This window comes from Ischnura elegans, chromosome 9 (assembly GCF_921293095.1).
Source record: "Ischnura elegans chromosome 9, ioIscEleg1.1, whole genome shotgun sequence".
NCBI lineage: Eukaryota > Metazoa > Arthropoda > Insecta > Odonata > Coenagrionidae > Ischnura > Ischnura elegans.
In genome coordinates this window covers 52,030,898-52,052,977 of record NC_060254.1, presented here as the reverse complement: position 1 = coordinate 52,052,977, position 22,080 = coordinate 52,030,898, and the positions used below count along the sequence as shown (strand labels likewise).

The 22,080-nt window shown below is 34.3% G+C and overlaps 1 protein-coding gene across 11 annotated transcripts in view; it reads left to right on the top strand.

The window, feature by feature from the left end:
- LOC124165409 (protein madd-4) overlaps positions 1-17,263 on the top strand; it is a 1,214,641-nt gene extending 1,197,378 nt beyond the window's left edge. For 8 of the 11 annotated variants that reach the window (XM_046542805.1, XM_046542812.1, XM_046542809.1 and 5 more), the window contains 5 exons: positions 2,096-2,178; positions 3,477-3,663; positions 8,252-8,400; positions 13,630-13,777; positions 14,328-17,263. In XM_046542805.1, coding sequence (XP_046398761.1) covers positions 2,096-2,178; positions 3,477-3,663; positions 8,252-8,400; positions 13,630-13,777; positions 14,328-14,437 — 677 coding nt within the window. In that variant the 3' untranslated portion in view covers positions 14,438-17,263. The remainder of the gene's footprint in view (positions 1-2,095; positions 2,179-3,476; positions 3,664-8,251; positions 8,401-13,629; positions 13,778-14,327) is intronic. The other 3 variants (XM_046542810.1, XM_046542813.1, XM_046542814.1) reach the window with 3 other exon arrangements.
- The last annotated feature ends 4,817 nt before the right edge of the window (positions 17,264-22,080 follow it).

The window sequence follows — 22,080 nt, the reverse complement described above, 5'->3', positions numbered from 1 at the left end:
AATAATTTTTAATTATGAATACACTAATGGTGGGTAGTGCACTGCAATCAATGCCTTTCGCTTTATATTAGGTTAGGTAGGTAATAAAGAATATCATATTTTTTTGGTATAAGAAATCTAAATTTGATGTTCTCATGTACCTTCTTGATTGTTTCTGATATGATGAGGACTCCTTGAACATCGTTGAATCTGCAAATTTTTCTCTCTTCCCTGATTCTCAAAAGGTTCCCCTCACATCACATACCAGGGGAGTAGCTCCTGATAAGTGGAACCAGCCCCCTGCAATTTATCAACCAATGTTTTTAAGATTTTATGAAATATAATTCATTGAAATTTTATAAATTTGCTGAATTTTTTGTTGTTGCTCAAGGCCATTATTAGTAAACTGCTGATGAGGGAAGGAGGGAGGGAAGGAATAAGCGTTGACTACCCTATTATTAATTTTTAGCCTTTAAGACCACAGATAAGGATGCAGAGTACAAGTCCACTAGTAAAATGTTTATCACTTATACTTTCACTGCCTTTTAAGTCCTCTTTGTATTTGTTAGCAAAATTTGAAATGGGTATGCTTTCCAATAAAAATGGAAATTCAATGGAAAACAGTAAAGATTAAATATTTGGATCAGGGTGTCAGTTAAACTTAAAACAAATACATATTATTTTTAGTGCTGGTACATATTAGTTTGTGATGAGATCAAATCAGAGAATCCAGAATTTCCATTCTGGCTTCTCTGATTTGATTTCACCTCTGATTTGATTCTGTGTCGACATATTTTCAGCTAGAATTTATTAACTAAATTATTTTTTCAAGTACTTTTTAAGCAAATCGTCATTCAATAGTTTTTGTATTTTCCTTGAAACATTTTTAAATACTTCGTTACAAACTGGAGCCAGCTGCTGGTTTTCCATTACAGTAGACTCTCGTTATTATGAAGTTTACGGCACCAAAAAACTGGAGGTTCGTAATTTAACAAAGCTAGTATGAACGTTTCCTATAGGTATCTTTAGTTGAATTGTTGTTAGTTGTTATTTATTTCATAAAGAATAGTTTAGTTGTTATTTAGTTCATAAAGATACCTATAGGAAAGGAATTAAGGCATTGCTACACAAGGCATTGAGAGGTGCGGTTATCCTACAGAATGCAACACTTCATTACAACTGTGGATGAACTCACTATTTTGACAAATTGATCTAGCTGGGCATGTGATGCAGCCAGAGGCATTGGCTACACAAGGCATTGGCTACACAAGGCATTGAGAAGTGCGGTTATCCTACAGAATGCAACACTTCATTACAACTGTGGATGAACTCACTATTTTGACAAATTGATCTGGCTGGGCATGTGATGCAGCCAGAGTCGAAAAAAATCGCTGTCCACGGGAAGGAAGAACGGGCAAAATGCTGAACAGTTTCTGACTTCATCTCAGATTGTTGTTGTTGTCAGACAACTTTGTTCAGATCATGCCCAAAATGCGAGTTCCTTTATGCCACACTATATCGTCTCGGCCAACTCGAAAGGTGCCAAATTTGAAATTTTGGGATGCTTGAACTTTTCCAATTTTTGTGCCTCTGTAAGTTCATAAATCGTATGTTCATAAGTAGAGGACTTACTTTACAGCCAAAAGTGGTAATGATTGGGTCACCATGATTCCACAGGCATGAAGCTTATCATATTATGTTGGGTGCATACTGAAGTATGAACCATAATTCTGAACCTCCAACTGAAGAAAGAACCATAATTGATGCTGTTGCACACAGTGCACAAGTAGAACTTAAACGTAGCATGGTGTATATCCACCTAAATGCCATTCCTAATTCGTGGAACTTCTTAATAAAGTTCATTTTGAAGCCGGCAGGACTGGGACTGAGGTTCGTAATTTCATAGTAACGTTTCTTTTTCTAAAGGATAGGCTGTTTCGTCGGGACCAACGATTTGCTTCGTAATAACGAGGCCTTCGTAATAAGGTTGTTTGTAATAATGAGAGTGTACTGTATTCATGTATCTTGTAGGGATGGTAAATTAGTTTTTTGATGGCTTTCTCTTCCAATTTGCTGGTGAAAAATTCTGGTTTTAAGTTTGAATTTGTATCCACAGGGAGCTCAGAGAATTTGAAATTTGACTGGATGATTACTGGATGGTCTCAGTGTTCTGAAAAATGTGGAGGAACTGGATTCCAGGTTTGTATTGTCTTCATTCTTTCTTGAATATTAGGTTGATTATAGCAAAACTACCTTTCATCAATGTGTCTGATGCTCGCAAATACACTTTAGTTTTTGTGGAACACTGGAAGCTTGGAGTGTACAGGATGAACAAAAAAATATCAGTTTTTACTCTTTTGCATTTTTAGCATATCAGATTTATAAGTTCTTCTTTATATAAGTTCTTTATCAAAAACTAGTTCATTTTGATGATGAATTATGTATCCTTATTAAGTATTCATGATAAAAATTTTCTGCATAATGTGAAGTACAACTAGAGAATCATTCCAGTACCATTGGCACCACTTGGTGTTAACTGGGCTTTTTGGTTACAAGAATATTTTGATTTGTCCACTGGTAGCTCAGGTAATTTGAAATTTAATTGTATGATTACAGTAGATCCTGCATTTTCAGCTCCTGGAATGATCTTCCCCAGCTGAGGTCTTTTGAGAGCTCTTAATTTAATTTGATTCAATCCTTCATAATAATTAAATTAATCCGTTTAAGGAAAAGACAGGTATACTGCTTTATTTGTAGAGCAATTTAATCTTGCATGCAATTTTCCTGATATCTGACTGGATATTTTTATACAAGGAGTGCTCTTGCTTCTTTCTAAATCAAGTATTACATTAGGGATTGATACATGCGAGTATACATCACCTGTAAGAAATCTTGTTCTTCTTTATTTCTATCGCCTCGCGGAGGAGTCGGGCTTTTAAATGTTTTACCCTCGCGATGACTCTTGATTTTTCGATGTCGATCGCATGTCCGGTGGCTTCCTGCTCCGCTACGGCTGAATTTGAAGAGTAACCCAGTCGAATGGCCCGCTTGTGCTCTTCTATTCGAGTTTTGACCGTTCGTCCAGTTTCCCCGATGTATTTCTTCTCGCACGTTCCGCAGGGGATTTCGTATATTTATGGTTAGGTTGCATAACACCACACAAAGTACCCAAAGTGTACAAGGAAAATGGAAGGTTCAGAAATACCCCAGAGATTCATAAGGTTATCTTGAGCCTTGGGCCTTGGGACTCTACTGGGCCCCCAACATTGACCTGAGGATTTTTAAGAGTTGTTACATCCATGGAGGATAATTTTCATAAAAAAGGGGAGATGTTAAAATCACCTGAATGTCACCTGAATGTGCGATTGAATTCGTCAAAATAGGGGACCTTGTAAATGGGCCACCCATCATAAATGTGATGACTAAGTTCAAACTCATGCTTTGCCTCTGGATTTAAGGATTTACTAATGTCCTTTTCATGTCCTTTCCCTCTTTAGATGAGAGCAGCCCATTGTATGGTTAGGTTGCATAACACCACACAAAGTGTGGATGGTAACTTGTGTGAAGATGCCGGTTTGTCAACTCCCACGACAATACAAAAATGTGGCATGGAAGAGTGCCCGAGGTGGAGGACAGATCATTGGACATCTTGTGAAGAATCTCGTTGCTTCACATGGAATACAGGTAGATTTTTTTACTTTACATTACATCAATAGCAATGTGAACATACCATACAGTTTTTCTGTGACAGTTGCCCATTGGCATTTAGCTTTGAAATATGTTTCTATTCATATCATATGTATTTCTCAAGAGCAATTAGATGATTTCCTTGAGTCTAAGTCTCCAAAGCATATCATATTTTGGTGGTGTAAGAAATCTAAATTTGATGTTCTCATGTACCTTCTTGATTGTTTCTGATATGATTAGGAATCCTTGAACATCGTTGAATCTGCAAATTTTTCTCTCTCACCTGATTCTCAAAAGGTTCCCCTCACATCACATACCAGGGGAGTAGCTCCTGATAAGTGGAACCAGCCCCATGCAATTTATCAACCAATGTTTTTAAGATTTTATGAAGTATAATTCATTGAAATTTACTGAAATTTTATAAATTTGCTGAATTTTTTGTTGTTGCTCAAGGCCACTATCGGTAAACTGCTGATGAGGGAAGGAAGGGCTATTTGAAGGGAATCTTTCCATAACATAATAAAGTGATAAGAGCAAACTTGAATTACTAGTTTTTACGTTGGTTCTGTTCAAATCCATCTTGTATGTATTAGCTAAGTTGTACATCAACTCTCATGTAAATGTGAAGGACGTAGTGGTGTGGAATGTATTGTGTGCATAAAGGGGCATTGAAGATTAAGCATTGTAGAGATGGCACTTGAAGATTGTTTACATAACTGTTTCACTTCTGCAAGAGTTACATAGTGAAGCATTCCCATAATACACCTTTTGGCCAACATTTTATGCACCCACACCAACTTCAAACAGCAGAAGAGTGATTGCTGCTATAGTACATTCCCATGTAAAAATGCAGCCATGGTAGTTTCATTAATGAGCTTTTGGTTAATTTTCATAAGGAAAAATAAAGACAATTTTTGGGCCCCCAAAAAATTATTCTGACCATAAAATTGCTGGTTTGAGACGTAAGGCTTTGTGAAAGCAATTTATTCTTCATATTCTAATCATATTTTGCTCTGATACATAATACCTGGGCTTAACCCATACCTCAAATATCACCCAAAAAAGGGCATCTTCAAAAAAGTCTAAATTCTATCCGGACTGACAAGAATTGATGTCTTGATGGTATGCTTTGGAAGCCTTGTTTTCTATGGAAAGACTCTATGTTGATTCACTACATATATTTTCACATTTTACTCATTTCTTTCATGATGCATAATTTGCTTGTCCTGTTCTTTGTTCATGCATGTCTTGTGTCTGTGAATAATAGTCACTAATAGATGAATTATTTTCCATTCATCAATGTTATTTCTGATGTTATGCTTAAAATTGGTGTCAAATCTAAAAAAATAGAATGCTATTAATACATCCGGTGAAGCCTCTGTTCTGCAAGTCCTTTAGAGAATTGCCATAGCAAAATATTTTAGTTGACAACTCAGGCCCTGGTGTACCTCAATATGTAAGTAGCAGGCCATCCATATAGTTAGATGTGAGCAAAGATTCCTAACCATATATCAAAATGCATTCATATCCTGGCAAGCATTCTGAGGTATAGAAAATTCATGAATGCAGCCATAGAAAGTAGGTGATGGTAGATAGCTTGCATGCCATACTCTTCCATATGTTTTACTAACACTCACAATCAGCTGTAACTTGCTAGTCATCATTGATGTCATGTTAGTGTACAATGAGAAAAATTAAATTTCCTGTCAATCAAAGTTTGATGAATACTGGTTAAAGTTCCCAGTTATCCATCATTCAGGTAATCTCTTTTACACTCTTTCCATCATATTCATTCCAGTATCACAGTGCCTATTTAACTGGATTGGTGCCAATATTAAAATTTTTATTCATTGTAACATTATATAAACATTACATATTTTACATTCAGAAAACTGTTAAGCTGAGTATTTATTACTTATTTTTCCAAAATTTCACAAATTAATTGTGCGGCTTCAAGAAAAAACCATAGTCTACATCTTCACCTTCTTGCATCATTGAAATCATCTTCATGAATTTTGCTATTATTCTGGTGGCCATGGATCTGGAAATTTCCTCATTTTCCTTGTTCTCTCCCCTTTGCATAACTCTCATAGCCTTACCATTTAAATTTGAGTTCATGGCATCAAGTTATTGATTGATTTGAATCTTGATTTCGTTGAGCAGCATCATTTTTATATTCCCCAGTCTCTACATTATTCATATTCGCCATGTTCGTCAATGCAAAAATATATGTATATGATTTCACTTTTTCCGGGCAAGTAATCTCCGAAGTCATCTTGGACTTGTCACTGGGTAAGTACTTCAGAAGCAGCAGAAACTTTGAGTAAACTAATTATCCACCCATTACTATCAAGGCCAATACCTCTTATGAAAGGTTGGTTTTATTCAGCACTGAGAGGGGCTGTTTCAAGCTTATGGCTTCTGGCCCGGGAAGACGTCATAGGAATATTAACTTAGCCTGAATGCTTTTTTATTAACAAAAAAAATTGGTTTTGGATTTTTGCATCATCATAACTTCAATTTTGACACTTTTGCTTAGGCATCCCACTCCACATGAATGCAACTGTTGATTCATGAAACTGAGACATGAACTCAGAGGTAGACAAGTTATGGTGGAGGACTTGTTTTTCTCTACTTTTGTTTATGACTGGCATTCTGTCATAAAAAATGTATTGATGGCAAAATCTAGAAGTTGAACGCTTCCCATAAAAATATTGAAATGTTTGAAGGAACAAAGTACTATACAAGATGCAGTAATTCCAAAAAGCATGGTTGTTAATTGGAGAAAGAAGCAGCAAGCATATACTGATAAAAATATAGGCTAACTATTGCAGGAAAATTGTAATGTGATGGCATAGCATTTGAAAGGCATAATCATGATTTTGTGTAGTAAAACTTGGCGATATTTTTGGCCTTGCTTCACAGAGGTTTTACTGAGATATAATTGGTTTTAATTATTCATGTTCATTGTCATTGTGAAGTTCGTTATCATGCTGTGGAACCCTGCCAAGGAGTGTCGAGTGGGTTGTATGTTCCGTATTTGCTCCAAAAATCTATGCTTATGCATATGCATATTTTGCTTCTAGACATCTATTGAATTTTATTTTTGAAATATTAATTAAACTTAATTGATTCATATTTATCTAGTCTTGATGCTAACCAAGCATTATGTTGACCTAATTGCCTATTATGTAACCTCTGCTCAATTTTACTTACAGTTGAAAATAAAGATCTAAAGTTTTTCAATCCCATGAAGGTGCAATGCCAATGGCATAGTGGGTCCCTTGAAAGCGTGATGATATGTAACTTCCTCCTGATATGAACACAGAGACAGACAAGTTTTGGTGGAGGACTTGTTTTTCTCTACCTTTTTTTATGACTGGCATACTGTCATAAAAAATGTATTGATGGCAAAATCTAGAAGTTGAACCATTCCCATAAAAATAGTGATATTCCCTTAGGGCAGTCCTGGATCTCAGTCAGCTTTTGATTCTGCATTTTTCACATTTTCATCTCATTCTTTCTGTAACTTTTTTCATAAAAATTGGCATTTTCTCTTTCTGTTTTTGAATGCCCTCTATTGCTGAAGAAATCACACAGCACATTTCATCTTGGCACTTTACTGATGCACCCTGAATTTGTCTATGTATTCACCCATTTACGCCTTGTCATCAATAATTAATGTTTTTAATGATACATACTTCACTCTCCTGCACTATTACCAGTACTAAAATTGGTCATGATGTTGGATTAACACTAGCCCATGGCCAATAATTTTCCATAGCATAAAATGAATATTATTATACCACTCAGGGTCTGAATTAGAGACTGCTTTGAACGCACACGATCAGTTTAACATGGAGCATAAATCAATTTCTTCTCATTCTCAGCCTGCAATTGGAGTCCCTATATGGCATCTAGAGATTACAAAATTTAATTCTTTAGGTTGAATACTACAGTTTTTGGAGAGTCAGTCTGTTTATTTCTTCTTGGTGATATGTTGTTACTGGATTAGGGATTTCCGGATTGAGGGTGCTCAAACATTAAAATTCTCTGAATTCTCCCTTGATCTTCAATTGCATTTTCCACAATGCACCCAGTTAAAAGACTTCAGTCAACTTTGGTGCAGCTATTTTTTAATCGTGGGTGTGACAAGCAAGGGTACCTAATTTTGAAAAGGATATTTAGCAGGATTCCATGGCAGTTTTTATTTTGATTAATCATGTTGTAGGAAAAATTTTTTAATATGATTTTGGTTCTTTTTTGAGCAGTTTTTCATATCGTTCATGAAATACCAATTATAACCGACCAATTGAGCTGTGAATTTTACAATTAAGGCCTATTTTTTTGCCGTCTTCATAAGTTTACCAAAACATTTGACTGATTATTTTCTTTATCTGATGTCATTATTATTGTTTTACCATATTGTAACATTAAAATTCACTGAAATTAGGATGTGTTGATCACTGCTAGCAGGTATTTCATTTCAGAAGCATAAGTCATTTTGTTGAATGGTAGGGTAATTGCCTTAAGGTTTTGGTTGGTAGTGTATCATTTCAAATTTGTCTGTGCTTTTTTTTATTAGCCATGCAAAGGCGTGAAGTTACATGTCAGTTACCAAATGGTTCCAGTGTGGATGCACACTTATGCAGTGAACGGAATAAGCCACCGCAAAGACAAGAATGCTATAATGAAAAGTGCAAAGGCACTTGGAAAGTTGGTGAATGGTCAGAGGTTAGTGTAAAGTTACTAAAATTTGCAACATTCAGGCTTTAGTTTTGCTGCCAGGGAAATATGAAGGAGGTCATATCATATGCCAAGGAGGTACAACATGTACTTCTTTTTGAATTGGAAGTATTGTTTAACTTTGTTTTCTAGTCCTGATAGAATAAATCTGGGAGCTTAAAAGTGAAAAAAACCCTGTCATAAATACTTTTGGGTTATCGAGAGCTAAAGTTTGATTGGGCTCTTAAAACTGCTGACTTTCTAAAATTTTAAGATAAGATGCTCCAAAATTTGATGATTTCTACATGATCGTTGAGAGGAAAAAAAATCACGTAAATATTCCCAACACTATTGCACCTTAATGCATTTCATCACAACTAAATGCATGCAATCACCTGTAGAGTGCACCCTTTGTTTGCGTCATGGACGTTTATTAATAGATTAGTTTTCACTACATTTCCAAAAATATTGAATTTATAAATGTTCTTTCTTATTTATATTTATGAAGATCACTAATTGCTGTGTGTTACCATTCTCATTCACTGATTGTTTTCTATTCAATTCTTTGCTTTGTTCTAATGATATTCTGCATTGTCTTAAGTTTTACATGTCTACCTATGAAATGAATGTTTTATTTATGAGTTTTCATATTGCATAGCTCCATTCTTATGGAAGCAGCTGCACATCTATTTGATCATATATCTTGATTTGTTCTTGTGATCTCAATTGGAGAGTGATATAAGCTCTTAGGCATATAGATTGAATATCTGTGAAGCATGTTTGAATTTTATTTATTTCCGAAATTTTGTGCAAATCAAAAATTGATCGATCTTTTGATATGGTGATATCTTTTAAAACATAAATACAAAACAGCTACTTGAATATTTTGAAGGATACCCAAGTAACATTTTTGGTTGGCCCTCTGTTGGCAGATGGTGGGACACAGCGGTTGGCCCATGGTATGATTTGGCCACCTCGCCAACCGTATCCCAACCAACAATTCCCCAACGATGGGCCAACAGAGCATTACAGTCGGGCCTTCGTATTCCCAACCCAAGGCCAACAAATCTCCAACCGTTGGCCCTTTTAAATTCTGCCATCCGTTTCCCTACAAAAGCTATATTTTACTGGCATTTCTCATTTATATAGAATGAGAGTTAAATTAATTTACCTTCTCACTTGATACGATACCGGTAGATAGAATCTTTACCTTTAACTCCCTATAAATCAAAATTAAATTAAATACATTAACAATCAATGCTATAGGACAAAGTAAGGTTACAGTGGTTAAAAGTGGAAAACAAAAAATCAATATCAGTTCAGAAGGTTTTATTTTCACAAATTAGGACAATTTTTATTAGGACAAAATTAGGAAAATTTCAACAGCACCTTTCCATATTTCAATATGGCACACACAAAAACTGTCCATCTTCTTTGTAGGGCAACAGAACACACTTAGATAAAATCTGGGTGGACTGCAATTTGCATCCAGGTACTAATTTTTTCACTACAAATATACCAAATGTACCACTTCGGAGAGGTAAATAAAAGAAATCCTCCTTAATTTCAAACATGTCACACTGCAAGATGTACACCCCTGAGTTATTTATTCCTATTCTCTGGTCTTCGGTAACGAAATCTTTAAGTTTAGTCCATTTTACTTAATTGGATTAATAAGTGCTAGATTTAGGGATATTAATAGGAATCACAGAAACACTGATTGAGTGTAATAGTTGATCCATTTTCCATAAAATAATAGTAGTGCAGATGTAATTTAGGTTTACTCATACAAATTCAATCTCATTCTCTTCAGAGGGGACTAAATCACTCACTTTGTCCATTGAAACACTGTTTTCATTAAAACTTCCACTTATACTAGATATGCCACAATCTGAAAAAAATATACATTTCGATCTATCTAAATTAATGATGAAAAGTTTAAAATTCCACGAAACTATCCGTTTAAGGTAACATGATTTTAGGAATGCCAGTTTTGTAAGACTTACCAAATGAGGTCAATGACTTATTTTTGTTAGAAGCACTCGACTTATTTTATTTAACTGCTATCACAAAGACATTGTGAATGATTAACATATAAAAGCAATCCATAACAACCAAACAAGTTTTGGTTGTTAGGTTGCTAGGGAACCATGTGAACCGTATCCTGCAACGTATGCAATCGTACTTTAATGTTATGATGTCCCAACGGTGGCCCAATGATAATCCATTTCGTAGGGCCATCGTTGGGGATTTCCGTTGGGCCAACAGCATAAACCCTTTCGTTGGGCCGACGAACAATATCTGCGTTGGGCCAACAGTGGAATTTGGTAGGCATATCCACCCACAATGAGCCAACCGTGACTACGGTTCCCCAACCGAGGCCCAACGGTCAATGTTACTTGGGTAAAGTACCATATATAACGGCATATAAAATGCACCTTTTTTCCAAATGAATTGCTCAAAAAAATCACCTGCATTTCAAATGTAAATGTTCAAGTCAAAGGTGTAACCTCCATGGGTTACGCCTTTGACTTGAACATAGATTGAATTGGATGGCTCAGTACTGATGTAAATGCTCAAGTCAAAGGTGTAACCTCCATGGGTTAAGGCTCAGTACTGATTCCATCATCCCTACTAATATATATTTATTATTCAATAGAATAATGCTGTAATTGTCATTTTTATTGAGCTTATTGCTATAATATGATTTTGTTAACGTATTTATCATTTATTTTTTATATTACCAGCTGACCCGGCCTTCTGGTTGTTTTGCCACGTAAATTATTTCTAATGAATATTTTGGCGGTCAAATAAAAAATAACTGATTTATTTGAAGTGTGTGGGGATGTAGTAAATGTAATAGCAACACTAGCCAGTGGGATGGGAACCGGAAACTGAGGTCACCATAGGAAATTTACATGGAGATCTGGACTTTAACTCAAAATAGAATTTCGAAAAATTTTTTAAGTGTCTTAATTCCGTACGCTCCTAAGTTATTCTAGGGAGCTTACGGGTGAAATTTTTCTAAGTCCTGAAAATCCAAGATGGCGCTGGGCGCAATAACAAATGACACCACGCTGTGCACATGGGGTTATAAACTATTTATTAACCTTTAACATAAAATTGTACATCACCAAAAACTCCAATGGAAGCAGAATCAGGGGTCAAATTGCTTTTACAAAATACAATTAAACGATCTTCAGGTTTAAATTTCATACACCTCTTAGATGTTAATACATTCGAAGAAACAGTGGTACAATGTTCCTTTTGATAAGATTGAAAATTGTTCATTTGAGACTTAAAGAGGAATGGAGGGCTGTGAACGACGATGACCTGTAAAAATAACGAAACACTTAACATTCATGTTTTGAATACATTGTACTTTTATTATCTTAAATTCCATTCACGGGCCCTGGAGAAGATTGAAAAATACTTAGACACATACTCTCAGTCCTACAGAGCATACACACCAAATTTCATAGGAATCGACTATGTATCATTTTACTCGGTTATGCGATATCGGAGGAGTTGGAAGCGAGATATCGAACAAGATGCATAGAGAATGAGATGAAGTTTTTAGATATCTCACTTTCATTTATACGATTGTATACAATCATCAAAGATCTAACTCAAGCTGTTTAGGAGCTGTGCACTTACGTGGACTTTTTTCTTGCTCCTGGCGTAGGTTTCCATGTTATTGCATCGACAGCTTGGTTAAAATGTTTCAGCTTCATGTTTTCCTCTTCTAAATATTGGCTGTAACCTTGTTGTACCAAATATGTGCAACAATAAAACTTTTTTTTTTCAGAGTCATTAGGTAACTCTAAGTATGAAAATATACCATGCATGTGTATTTCGTACCTTGAAGATGATGTAGTAATATCGAAAATTGGTTCAGGAGTAAAATTTTGGAAAATCATGGAAAAAAAATCATGGAAAAAAAATCATGGAAAATTGCACGTGTTTTCTTTCAAAAAAAAAGTTTGGAAAAATTCCACTCCATCATGCTAAATTTTTCTGATTTTATTTTTTTCTGATTTTCTTCTGATTTTATTTGTGAGCACCGTACAGAAGTGAGGGAGTGTCTTATATGCCGTTAAATATGGTATGTACTGAGTTGTCCCCAGAATATTCTGCTGTTTACTCTAACATGCCACGTCCCTTCACCTTCATTAAGTGGGGAGATTTTTTTGGCAGTTATTCTTTGATAAATAAAGGGCATTTCAGTATGAATCTGCAATGCTTCAGGAGGTGTTTGTGGAGACAATGTTAAGCATTTTTTGTCCTGTAAACATGAGCTCCCAACTTCTTAGTTACTGAGCTATGGCAATGCAAACATTTTATTTGGATGCACTTTGAAGTTATCATGGAAACAATCTCAATCAATGTTTAGCCCTTTCGACATTTTATTTAAAACTCTGGATTTTTAAGGTCATTAAATAATTTTTTAGTATTCATTTATTTAGTCATTCAAAAACAGCCAAAAACAGCCTTTACATTGGATAGACAACTTAAAATCTGCAGCTTTCACAAATATAAACTATAAAAAAGATATTAAAAAAAAGATTCAGAAGGTGGCTCTTGGAAGCTGCCTCTTGAATGACCTGATGGGCATTGAAAGATCCAGGGAAGGGTGAGTAGTCGAAATGGTGTTGAAAGAGTCTGTAAGTCTGTCTGAGGATCGGAACTTGCCATTAATTAAGTTTGGACAAAAATGTGTGATTATAATTGTCTGAAAAAATTTCTAAATGAGTGAGATTTTGCAATCGTATTGTACTCACTCAAAACTCTTGCTGCATTAAGTTCAATCATGTTTCCGACAATTATAATTGCACATTCTCATCCAACCAAAATTTCCTAAAAAAAAGAGCATTGAATAAAGTGTCGAAAAGGCTGGGTACTCAAGAATGTAAGAATGTGTAAACGTTTTCACAGTGACTGCAAAGTGCATTCAAAAAAATGTTACCATAATGCAGTAACTAAGTAGTTGCGAACCCATGTTTATAGGATAAAAAAATTATAAAAATCGTCTCCCCTCAAGAAGTAGTGCAGATTCCTCCTGAAATGAATATATGTATGTTTAGCACAATGCATTGTTGGTACACACACATGTCAGTGAATGGGGGTGTATGTCATGAGCATGGTGTACATTTGTTCTCGTTGCTTCCTGTCCCCTCTTTCTCTGTTTTCCTCCCTCCACACTCTTTGTGCACTTATTCCTGCCTGCCCACTTGCTAGTGTGCTGCTCCATGCGAGACTCAAGGAATCAAATATCGAATCCTGCAGTGTGTTTGGTTCGGCACAAAGAAGCCCGCTGGAAATGCATGTCGGGACCAGCCAAGACCTTCCGTCATGAAAGTATGCAAGGGTAGACCTTGCGCTCAAAGTAAGTTCTGAAGAACAGTTTATTGTACGTTAGCTCTATCTAGGATTATCATATACAGTAGTAATTTATTGGTATAATTTATTCATTTCCTTCGTTTAAGATTTAACTTTCTCATGCATTTATATTTTTCAATAGTTTATAGAGTTGCAAGGGGTATTTTAATTCCTCTGTCCTTGCTCTCCTTTCTAGAATTGCTGATGTGATTTCTGATTGCTTTTGTGATGCTTTTCGTGCTTTTTGGTGCATTGCTTTTTGGATATTCCATGTGGTGTTATTTATTATGCATCAATAGTGGCATTAATATATATTAATAGAAGAAATAGTTTAGAAATAGATTAGTTTTGGACTATTCTTTGTCTTGGAAGAATGTTAAAGCTTGGTTAAAATGTTCCGGCTTCATGTTTTCCTCAACCTAAGAATTGGCTCTTACCTAGTAGTATCAAATATGTATAACAGTAAAACCTTTGTTTTCAGAGTCATTAAGGCTCCAACTGTGATTATTAATCTCATTCCCATCAGCCTAAAGTGTAGTATCTTTTTATTTCTGCAGGAGAGTGCAAGGACCACTCAAAGTACTGCCAGAATGTCAAAACCATGAACCTCTGCAGAGTCTATCGGTACCAGTACCAGTGTTGCCATTCTTGCCGCAGTAAAGGGTAAGGTGTGCTTCGGAACTGTTGTTAAATTACAAAGAACTTCTCCTATTTATTGATTCCTGGTGCTTTATTTTTGCGGAGAGACTGCTGTGTTTTTCCTATCAAGTATTGCAGGACACAAAGAAAGTGTTGTTGGGAGTGACTGAGATGCCGCTGTGAGGTTGTCCAGTTACTCAGTTCTTAAACGTTTCCTCAATAAGACATAGTTATTTGCCCTAATTGAGGAGCAGTGTCCACATCCTACATGATCTCAAGAGACCGACTCACTGTCACTTATGACTATGTAAGGGTTGAGTGCGCATAGTGGCTAATTGTTTTCAAAACATGGACAAATGGTGCTATGGAGTTGATGAAACTCTCTGAAGTGATGGCAGTGACTGGGAGTTAAAGTTTGAAAGGTGATGTTTGAAAGACAAAGTTAATTGAAAATGGTTGTCATGTGAGTGTTGGGTGAAATAAGATAAACTCAATTGCACTAGCAAATCAAAGCTCAAGTCCTCAATGGAGCTATCACAAGGATTTATTATAATCCATAAAAGCTTTTCTTTGCTAGTAATAAAATTGTGTGTGCTTTTGTTTAGACATTTGTTAAGTTTTAGCATGTAAATATTAGGCAATAGGTTCTTAATGTAAATATTTAAATATTTATGGATTCCAATATTACTTCATGAAGACCATTCGTTTATACAGCCCAGATCTTTTGCTTGGAATGATGAAATTTTTTTACTGTTGACTGGCTGTAGCATTTGTTTTGTAGTTGTTGTAGCTGTTGAAGGGTCAATTCCCACATCAATATTGTATCATGAATGTAAATACCTTTATGGAAGCAGGAAAGATTGAATGAAAGGTGGTATTCCGAGTGATCCAAAATGAGTACTTAAATACTTGCATCTTTGATGAGATATATTTTCAGTAGGTATTGTAGTGTGGTGTGGGAATTAATATAAATTCAAATACAAATGAATTGACTGGGAGTAATATCCTGAGAAATATGAATAATTATACATAAAATTGTTCTTATAAAATTCCATGCACTCCACCAAACAATTTGTTTTGCCAAAAATGTAAGATAAAATAAAGTATGAATTCTTAATTTAAGAGGCTTTGATGTTTATGAGTATGATGCTTTATGAAAAGAGGCTAAATTTATTTGCGTATTGGTTCACGTTTCTGATTTTTGGCTCAAATCAATTAGGTACTTCTTTGTTACACATTTTATTTCATGATGTATCTATCAAGTGAGGATTATTTATCAATTTTCAAGCTTGAATCCGCCATTTCTGTTGTTGGAGTGATTAGGTATAGATAAAAATAGTTATCCCTCATCAGTTGCATTTGAGGCCAACGTTTCAATGTGTTGTCTTTACTGTTGAAATTCTTTTAAGTGGATAATTATCCATGCATATTTAAATTCTTCGTCCACCAAATTTTTATCAAAGCAAATTAATGAAGTTACAAATTGGAATTGATTTATCTCTGTTTTCCCTGCAAATCTTTTATCCTATTGTTCACTGTGTGTGCCTATCCCATTTCTGCCAATCCCTGTTCCTGAAAATTGATGCTTTGCAATTCCACTTTTTAAAATGACTCTATCCCTAATTAAAGCACCTCCTTTCCGTGTAAAACACTCTTGTTTATATTCCTTGAATAGAAAGTCCAATATTGCTACCAATAAGTAAAGACTTTTGATAAGCTGAAAGGGTGAATGAAATGCTTTGGAAGAATTTTTCAATTTTTTAAGAACCCTATCTCATGCTCTACACATGTAAGGATTGAATCATCATACTTCTTCATCCATTCATCGAGTTACATGTTTGGTTCTTTGGGAATAGGTGTAACTTTTTTTTTCAATTAGATTACCTCAAGTTCTTCGTCATTGGTACGCCTAATGTGGGTAAACTTATTTTTAATCATGCTTATCCTGGATTTATTGGTTCTAAATTTTCAAATAATCACTTCATTTTATATGCAATATTCCTGGCTTCAGTACAAATTCATATCCAGGGTAATTGTTATTTTTACGAACTAACACTTTTGGTGCTTTTCCAGTTTTTCATGGCAATATTGATTGCTGCATTCCTCTCCTCTAATTAATTTGTTTTTGGGGAATAGGGGTTAAAATTACTTCTGTGCATTTTTACTCTTATCATGCTCCATTCCGTTCTCATATTTGGGACTAACTATAGCCATCCATTCCAGGGTAAAGTGTTTTCTATTGCCTATATGACATTGAAGAGCAGATTTCCATAATTACATCCTGGACATCCTCAATAGAAAATAGTTCATCACTCTTGCCATTAATCACTGGAGAACCTTAATGTTCTTTGCCAAAAATGCACAGATGCATTTTGGAGTGTTACTGTTGCCAGTATATAATCACTCAAGACTATCTAAAAAACAAAAAGATTTTGATTTTGTGTGCTATGATAAGTATTTCCCTCCATTGACTCCATTCCTTTAATTTTGGTTTTGCTTTGGAGTTTTTCCATAAGATGCTCCCATTAAACCTAGTGTAAAATGTTCCCTCGATTCTTTCCATATTCACAAAAACTCATCTCCAGTTTTATTTCCAACAGGTAGGTAAAATTTTATGTGCTTCGAATACTGTGGGAATGATAAGACTCACATAAATTTTAGCTAACACATTCTTTGTGGTGTGCTGTGATTCTTAATGAAAGTAGTGTATTACCATTCAGAATTGATTTTATGTAGTGTGCTCTTATACATAAAAAGGGTAGATTATCTATGTGAATAGTGACGCCCTTATAAATACATGTTGGCAAAGTTGTTATTAAATTGTGTTATTATAATGAAAGTTTCTTGGATGTGATTCATTTTTATGACTGAAGATTGATTGATACTTGTCCTGTTTTTTCCAAGAAAGTAATTTATTGATATTTTAAGATTTTCCCTCACTATGGAAGTATGGTGTGAATATGTACTATTAAAACTTAATCACTATTTTCAATCTTTCTCACCATTAGCTGCTCCTTTTTTAAATATATGATGCCAATTGAAGGGTTTGCATTTTGAAAAGTGACCATATTGTTGGTGAAGGGTGCGTTCGGGGAGCTCGCTCACGGCGCTGTGAGTGAAGTCGTGTCGTCATTATTTGATAGCGCCAACGTCATTACTTCGTGCTTTCAATGCTATCGCCAGAGAGGTGAGGCACAAGATGCTATCAGAGCCAAATTGCGCTAACTGGCTCCCCGAACGCTCGTTGTCATGTCGTTGTTTACAAATACAAACACATCGTTTATATGTATCACTGCGTCCGCCATTTTTGAATTTGCGCTGTTTATGTTCGGGTAGCAACAAGCTTAAAGTACGTGCCTTTCGCTTTCGGGGACCTTCATAGTAACTAGCGCCAAAAGCCTCCCCGAACGGCAATCTAAGCGTGTAGCGCTGATAGCACGATAGCGAGCTCCCCGAACGCACCCAAAGTGAAATTGTTGGCCATAATTATGTGTAAATTCTCTACATTGTTTTATCAAAGGAAAAAGATATGGAGCAGATAATGAGTTAGAGGTGGGTTTATATGGATGGGTGGGTGTAACATTTGTGATAGCAATTCTTAGTTAAAACTTTTGTGGGTGTTCATCATTGCAATTTAAAACTTTTGGCATAATATCTGCATCAATTGGGTGGCCCCTTTCCTCGAAGAAATTACTATTATCGTTTAGGCCACCCAAACAGTGATGTAGAGGATCTTTCTTAAAGTTTTTAATGATATTTATTGTCAGTCTTAATGAAAGATGATGGAAGGATTCTGTGGATTTACTCCGATACATAGGGCAGCAAAAAGTTGCAAGTACATAGATGATAATATGTAATTACAATAATATTTTATTCAGTCCATTTGGGGTTTTCCGCCCCTCACCCAGGTTCAAAAGCATCTAACAGGTTAAGATGGTGGAAAGTGCCCCCTGATATTTTGAAAAATAAAAATATGCACTTAAAGTGCATCAAAAATTATGTGTTTCCCCAAAGTTTCAGGCCTTAACAATGGAAATTAACCCCTAAAACAATTGAGACACGAATTTTAGTTTTTTAACCATATCTCCAGTTTTTATTTTTGTAAAATCGTTTTCTTGATTTTAAAATGTAAACACTATTATATTCTACCATCCTGATTTTTTTAAAAAAATTTTTGACCAAATACTAAACTTTTATATAAGTTTGAAATTTTCAAAATGAAATTAAAAATTTTAGGAAACAATAGATACACCAAAAAAATATATGTTGTTGCCCCTATATCAAAGTATAATCCTAATTTTTTACAGTTTTTAAAAAGTAGTGGAACATGGTCAAAAACACGATTAACTGCTATGCACCATTTGCATCTATGCATTCAAGGAGGATATTTGTTTTGATTGTTGAGAGCAATGATTGCTGTTCAGTTTGTAATATTTTTCATTAAGAATAAATATTAACATAAACAATGCCTATCACACTAAGATTAATCGTAATTCATGTTCATAACCATACAGTTGAGCTTTAAGTTAGTCTTCATGCTTTGAGAAATACAATGTCTGCTGAAAATGATTTTTTTTCATATCTCCCGACTCTAATTAACCAGTAAATGTCTGGTGAAGGCTAATTTTTGTTAACAAAATGGATTAGATTTGTTTTTTCTTTATTAAGAAGAAGAAAATTGTTATTGCTCCATTCTTGTAAGAGGTTGACAATACTGTTGGCCCGTGACATCAGACTATCAATTGAAGAGGCTGACACCAAGACACTTGTGTCATCAGCATACAATATGGGGAGTGTATTTGGCATGGAATGCAGCAGCTTTGGGAGGTCATTTATGTACATTAGGAAGAGCACTGGATCCAGAACCGATCCCTGAGGAACCCCACAGGTAATTTTTTTTTTGGGTGATGTATGAGGTGTTCCTTCTTTATTTACATACACACTCTGTTGTCTGTTATTTAGGGATGATTTTATCCAATTATATGGAGTACCTCTTATGCCAAGTTGCTGAAGTTTTGATAGTAATATGTGGTGATTGATACAATCAAAGGCCTTGGAGAAATCGGATAATAAAACACGTTTTAGAAGAGTATCTCTGATATCAAAAAGGAAAAACGTGGTGTGCATGTTTATTGCCTTTACCTTTATAGAGGGGGATGACTTTGGTACTTTTAAGTGGTGATGGAAATTGGCCAAACCATAGCGATTCATTCACTAAGAACAGAAGAGGGTTTTTGATGACATCAAATGATTTTTTCAATGCATATCAGACTTGGTCTCTCAGCATAAGCGAATATATAATCTCACATACACACTGTTTTTTTCTTTTGATATGTAAAGTGCTCTTCTAAAAATTATTTTAACTTTCTCATCAATCACATCCAAAATTTACAATAATTATTTCCTTCTTTTTAATTTCCTTCTTATTAATGAAACGTTTTTTTTTATTAAAATGCTTTTTTTATGCATTAATGATTTTTATTTTGAATGAATTTTTAGAATTTTGTTCGAGAGGAATTTTGCAATTAATTGAAATTTTAAGTGCAACCACAATGTGGTTGTCTAAAATAATGTCTTTTATACCCAACTTTTAACTTTCAGCGATAATGTTTACTATAATTTCAAGCTATTAGGAAATATATTTAAAACAAAATGCCAGAGCTTTCTTTCTTAATCTTTAAATAATACAAGCAAATTGTATCAAGTAGGATCATTGTTATTATCATAATGATTCTACCTATTTACTTATAGTCCAGGAAATGAAACTCATAAGAGCATTGAATTTTTTCAAACTGGATCCTTGATTTGCATAAAAATTTGGGATTAGACTAATCCTACCCTCTACTTCAAAATATATATTATGTCGATAGGCGCTTTTCATTTTTTAGGGGTGAAAACTACCAAAACTGCAATTGAAATTTTTATATGGGTAAAATTTAGTTTGGATTAGTTGAATAATGATTTTTATTTATGCTTTGGAACATAATTTCGAATATTTCAACCCTTAAAAGTCAACCTTTATTGAGGGTTAATGTAAAAAAAATGTATCCTAAAAAAATTGATTATTCGTCACAATGTTTTAATTTAAGAATGTTGTTGCTTCAGATATGTACTAATTTTATTTTGCAACTTTTCAACTCTTAAAAAACCACCACATTTTTATGCAATGCTTATTAACTACTTTAATAGGCATGAATAGGAAAAAACTAAAATTACACACTAAAGATAATTTACACAAAAATACATTAAATATATCATTTACACACAGATAGACAAAAGTAAAACTTAAACAAGCACAGTGAAAAATAATTTTTTATCATCTTCATTTCTAAAGTCATCATCGTCGTCATCCACATCTTCTTCTAATACAGGACAATCCTCACCAGGATTCCACACAGAAGAAATAGAATTGCAATATTATACCACTTTTCTTCAGCCAAATGAAATGGCGCACCCTTTTTGTGACTATAAAATAATTATTTTGAGAATTATTTCATCTCAATTTTAATTTATGAATGCATTACATATTACGCGATATAACAGATACTGCATGGCATCCAGTCTTTCCGCAACACACATGCACACACACTACATGCGTGCCAGCGCAAGCATACACTCATGCATATGTGAATATGTGTGCGCTCGCATGTTATAGATATGCATATTTATTTTGATGGAAAATATGTGTGCTTACGTTAGTTCCGAACTTATAGCATACAAAGTATATACCGGTAATGTGGATTATGACGCTCTAAGTTGCGCATTTCGAAATTATCCAAAAAAAGTTGATTGGTTTTATAAGCATAGCTCCTTGGTTTTTGATGATAAAAAGCTTATTTAACAATTATTTTGTTGGTTTATTTAAGGTCTAAGAGGCTATGTAAAATTAATTCCTTTCAATGCCTTACTTTTGAAAGAGGGCAAGTTTAAAGAGCTTATAAATGTTAGATAAGGTGATGCTTATGTACTTACAAATAGAGACTTTAAACGGCCATATTTCACAAAATATATATTATACAGGAAATTTAAACAAATGAAAATGTATGAAATTGTAGTAGCTACAATTTTTTTATCCAGAAAGTTTTCGTATCTCCATTATCTTTGGAGTAATTTTGAACAAAAGAACATTTTTACAAAATTATAGAAATTTTTTTTTCACTATTTTATCCAATTTTTCCAAAATTAATGGTGGTAAATTGATGAAAATTTTATGATTTATTGATAGTTTCTAAATAAAGAGAACTGCTACAGGAATACGATCAGTTTTAGTTAGGGTGGTAAATCGGTTGCTGTTTTCACTGATATTCACGAATATTTTCGAAAAAAATACACATTTTTATCATAACTCACTCAAATTTCATGCTAAAGAATTCTTTTGTTTCTAAAGAAAGGTTGTAAAACAAATTAAAATAAATTTTTTTAAATTTTCCCGAAAAATGTATAGTTTTCCCGCTATTTGACATTGAATATCTAAAATATGATGTTTAACAAACAAAAGCTTATTTATTAACAGACCGTATATCGATTGGCACTGGTTGCCAAGGAAACGTAATATAAGAATTTTCTTTGTTTTTTTATGAGCTACAATTTTATAGCTCATGGTTTTCTTGATTAATGCATATTTTTCAAGTTATTTGCAAAAAATCACTAAAATAGCGTTAATTCCTTAAT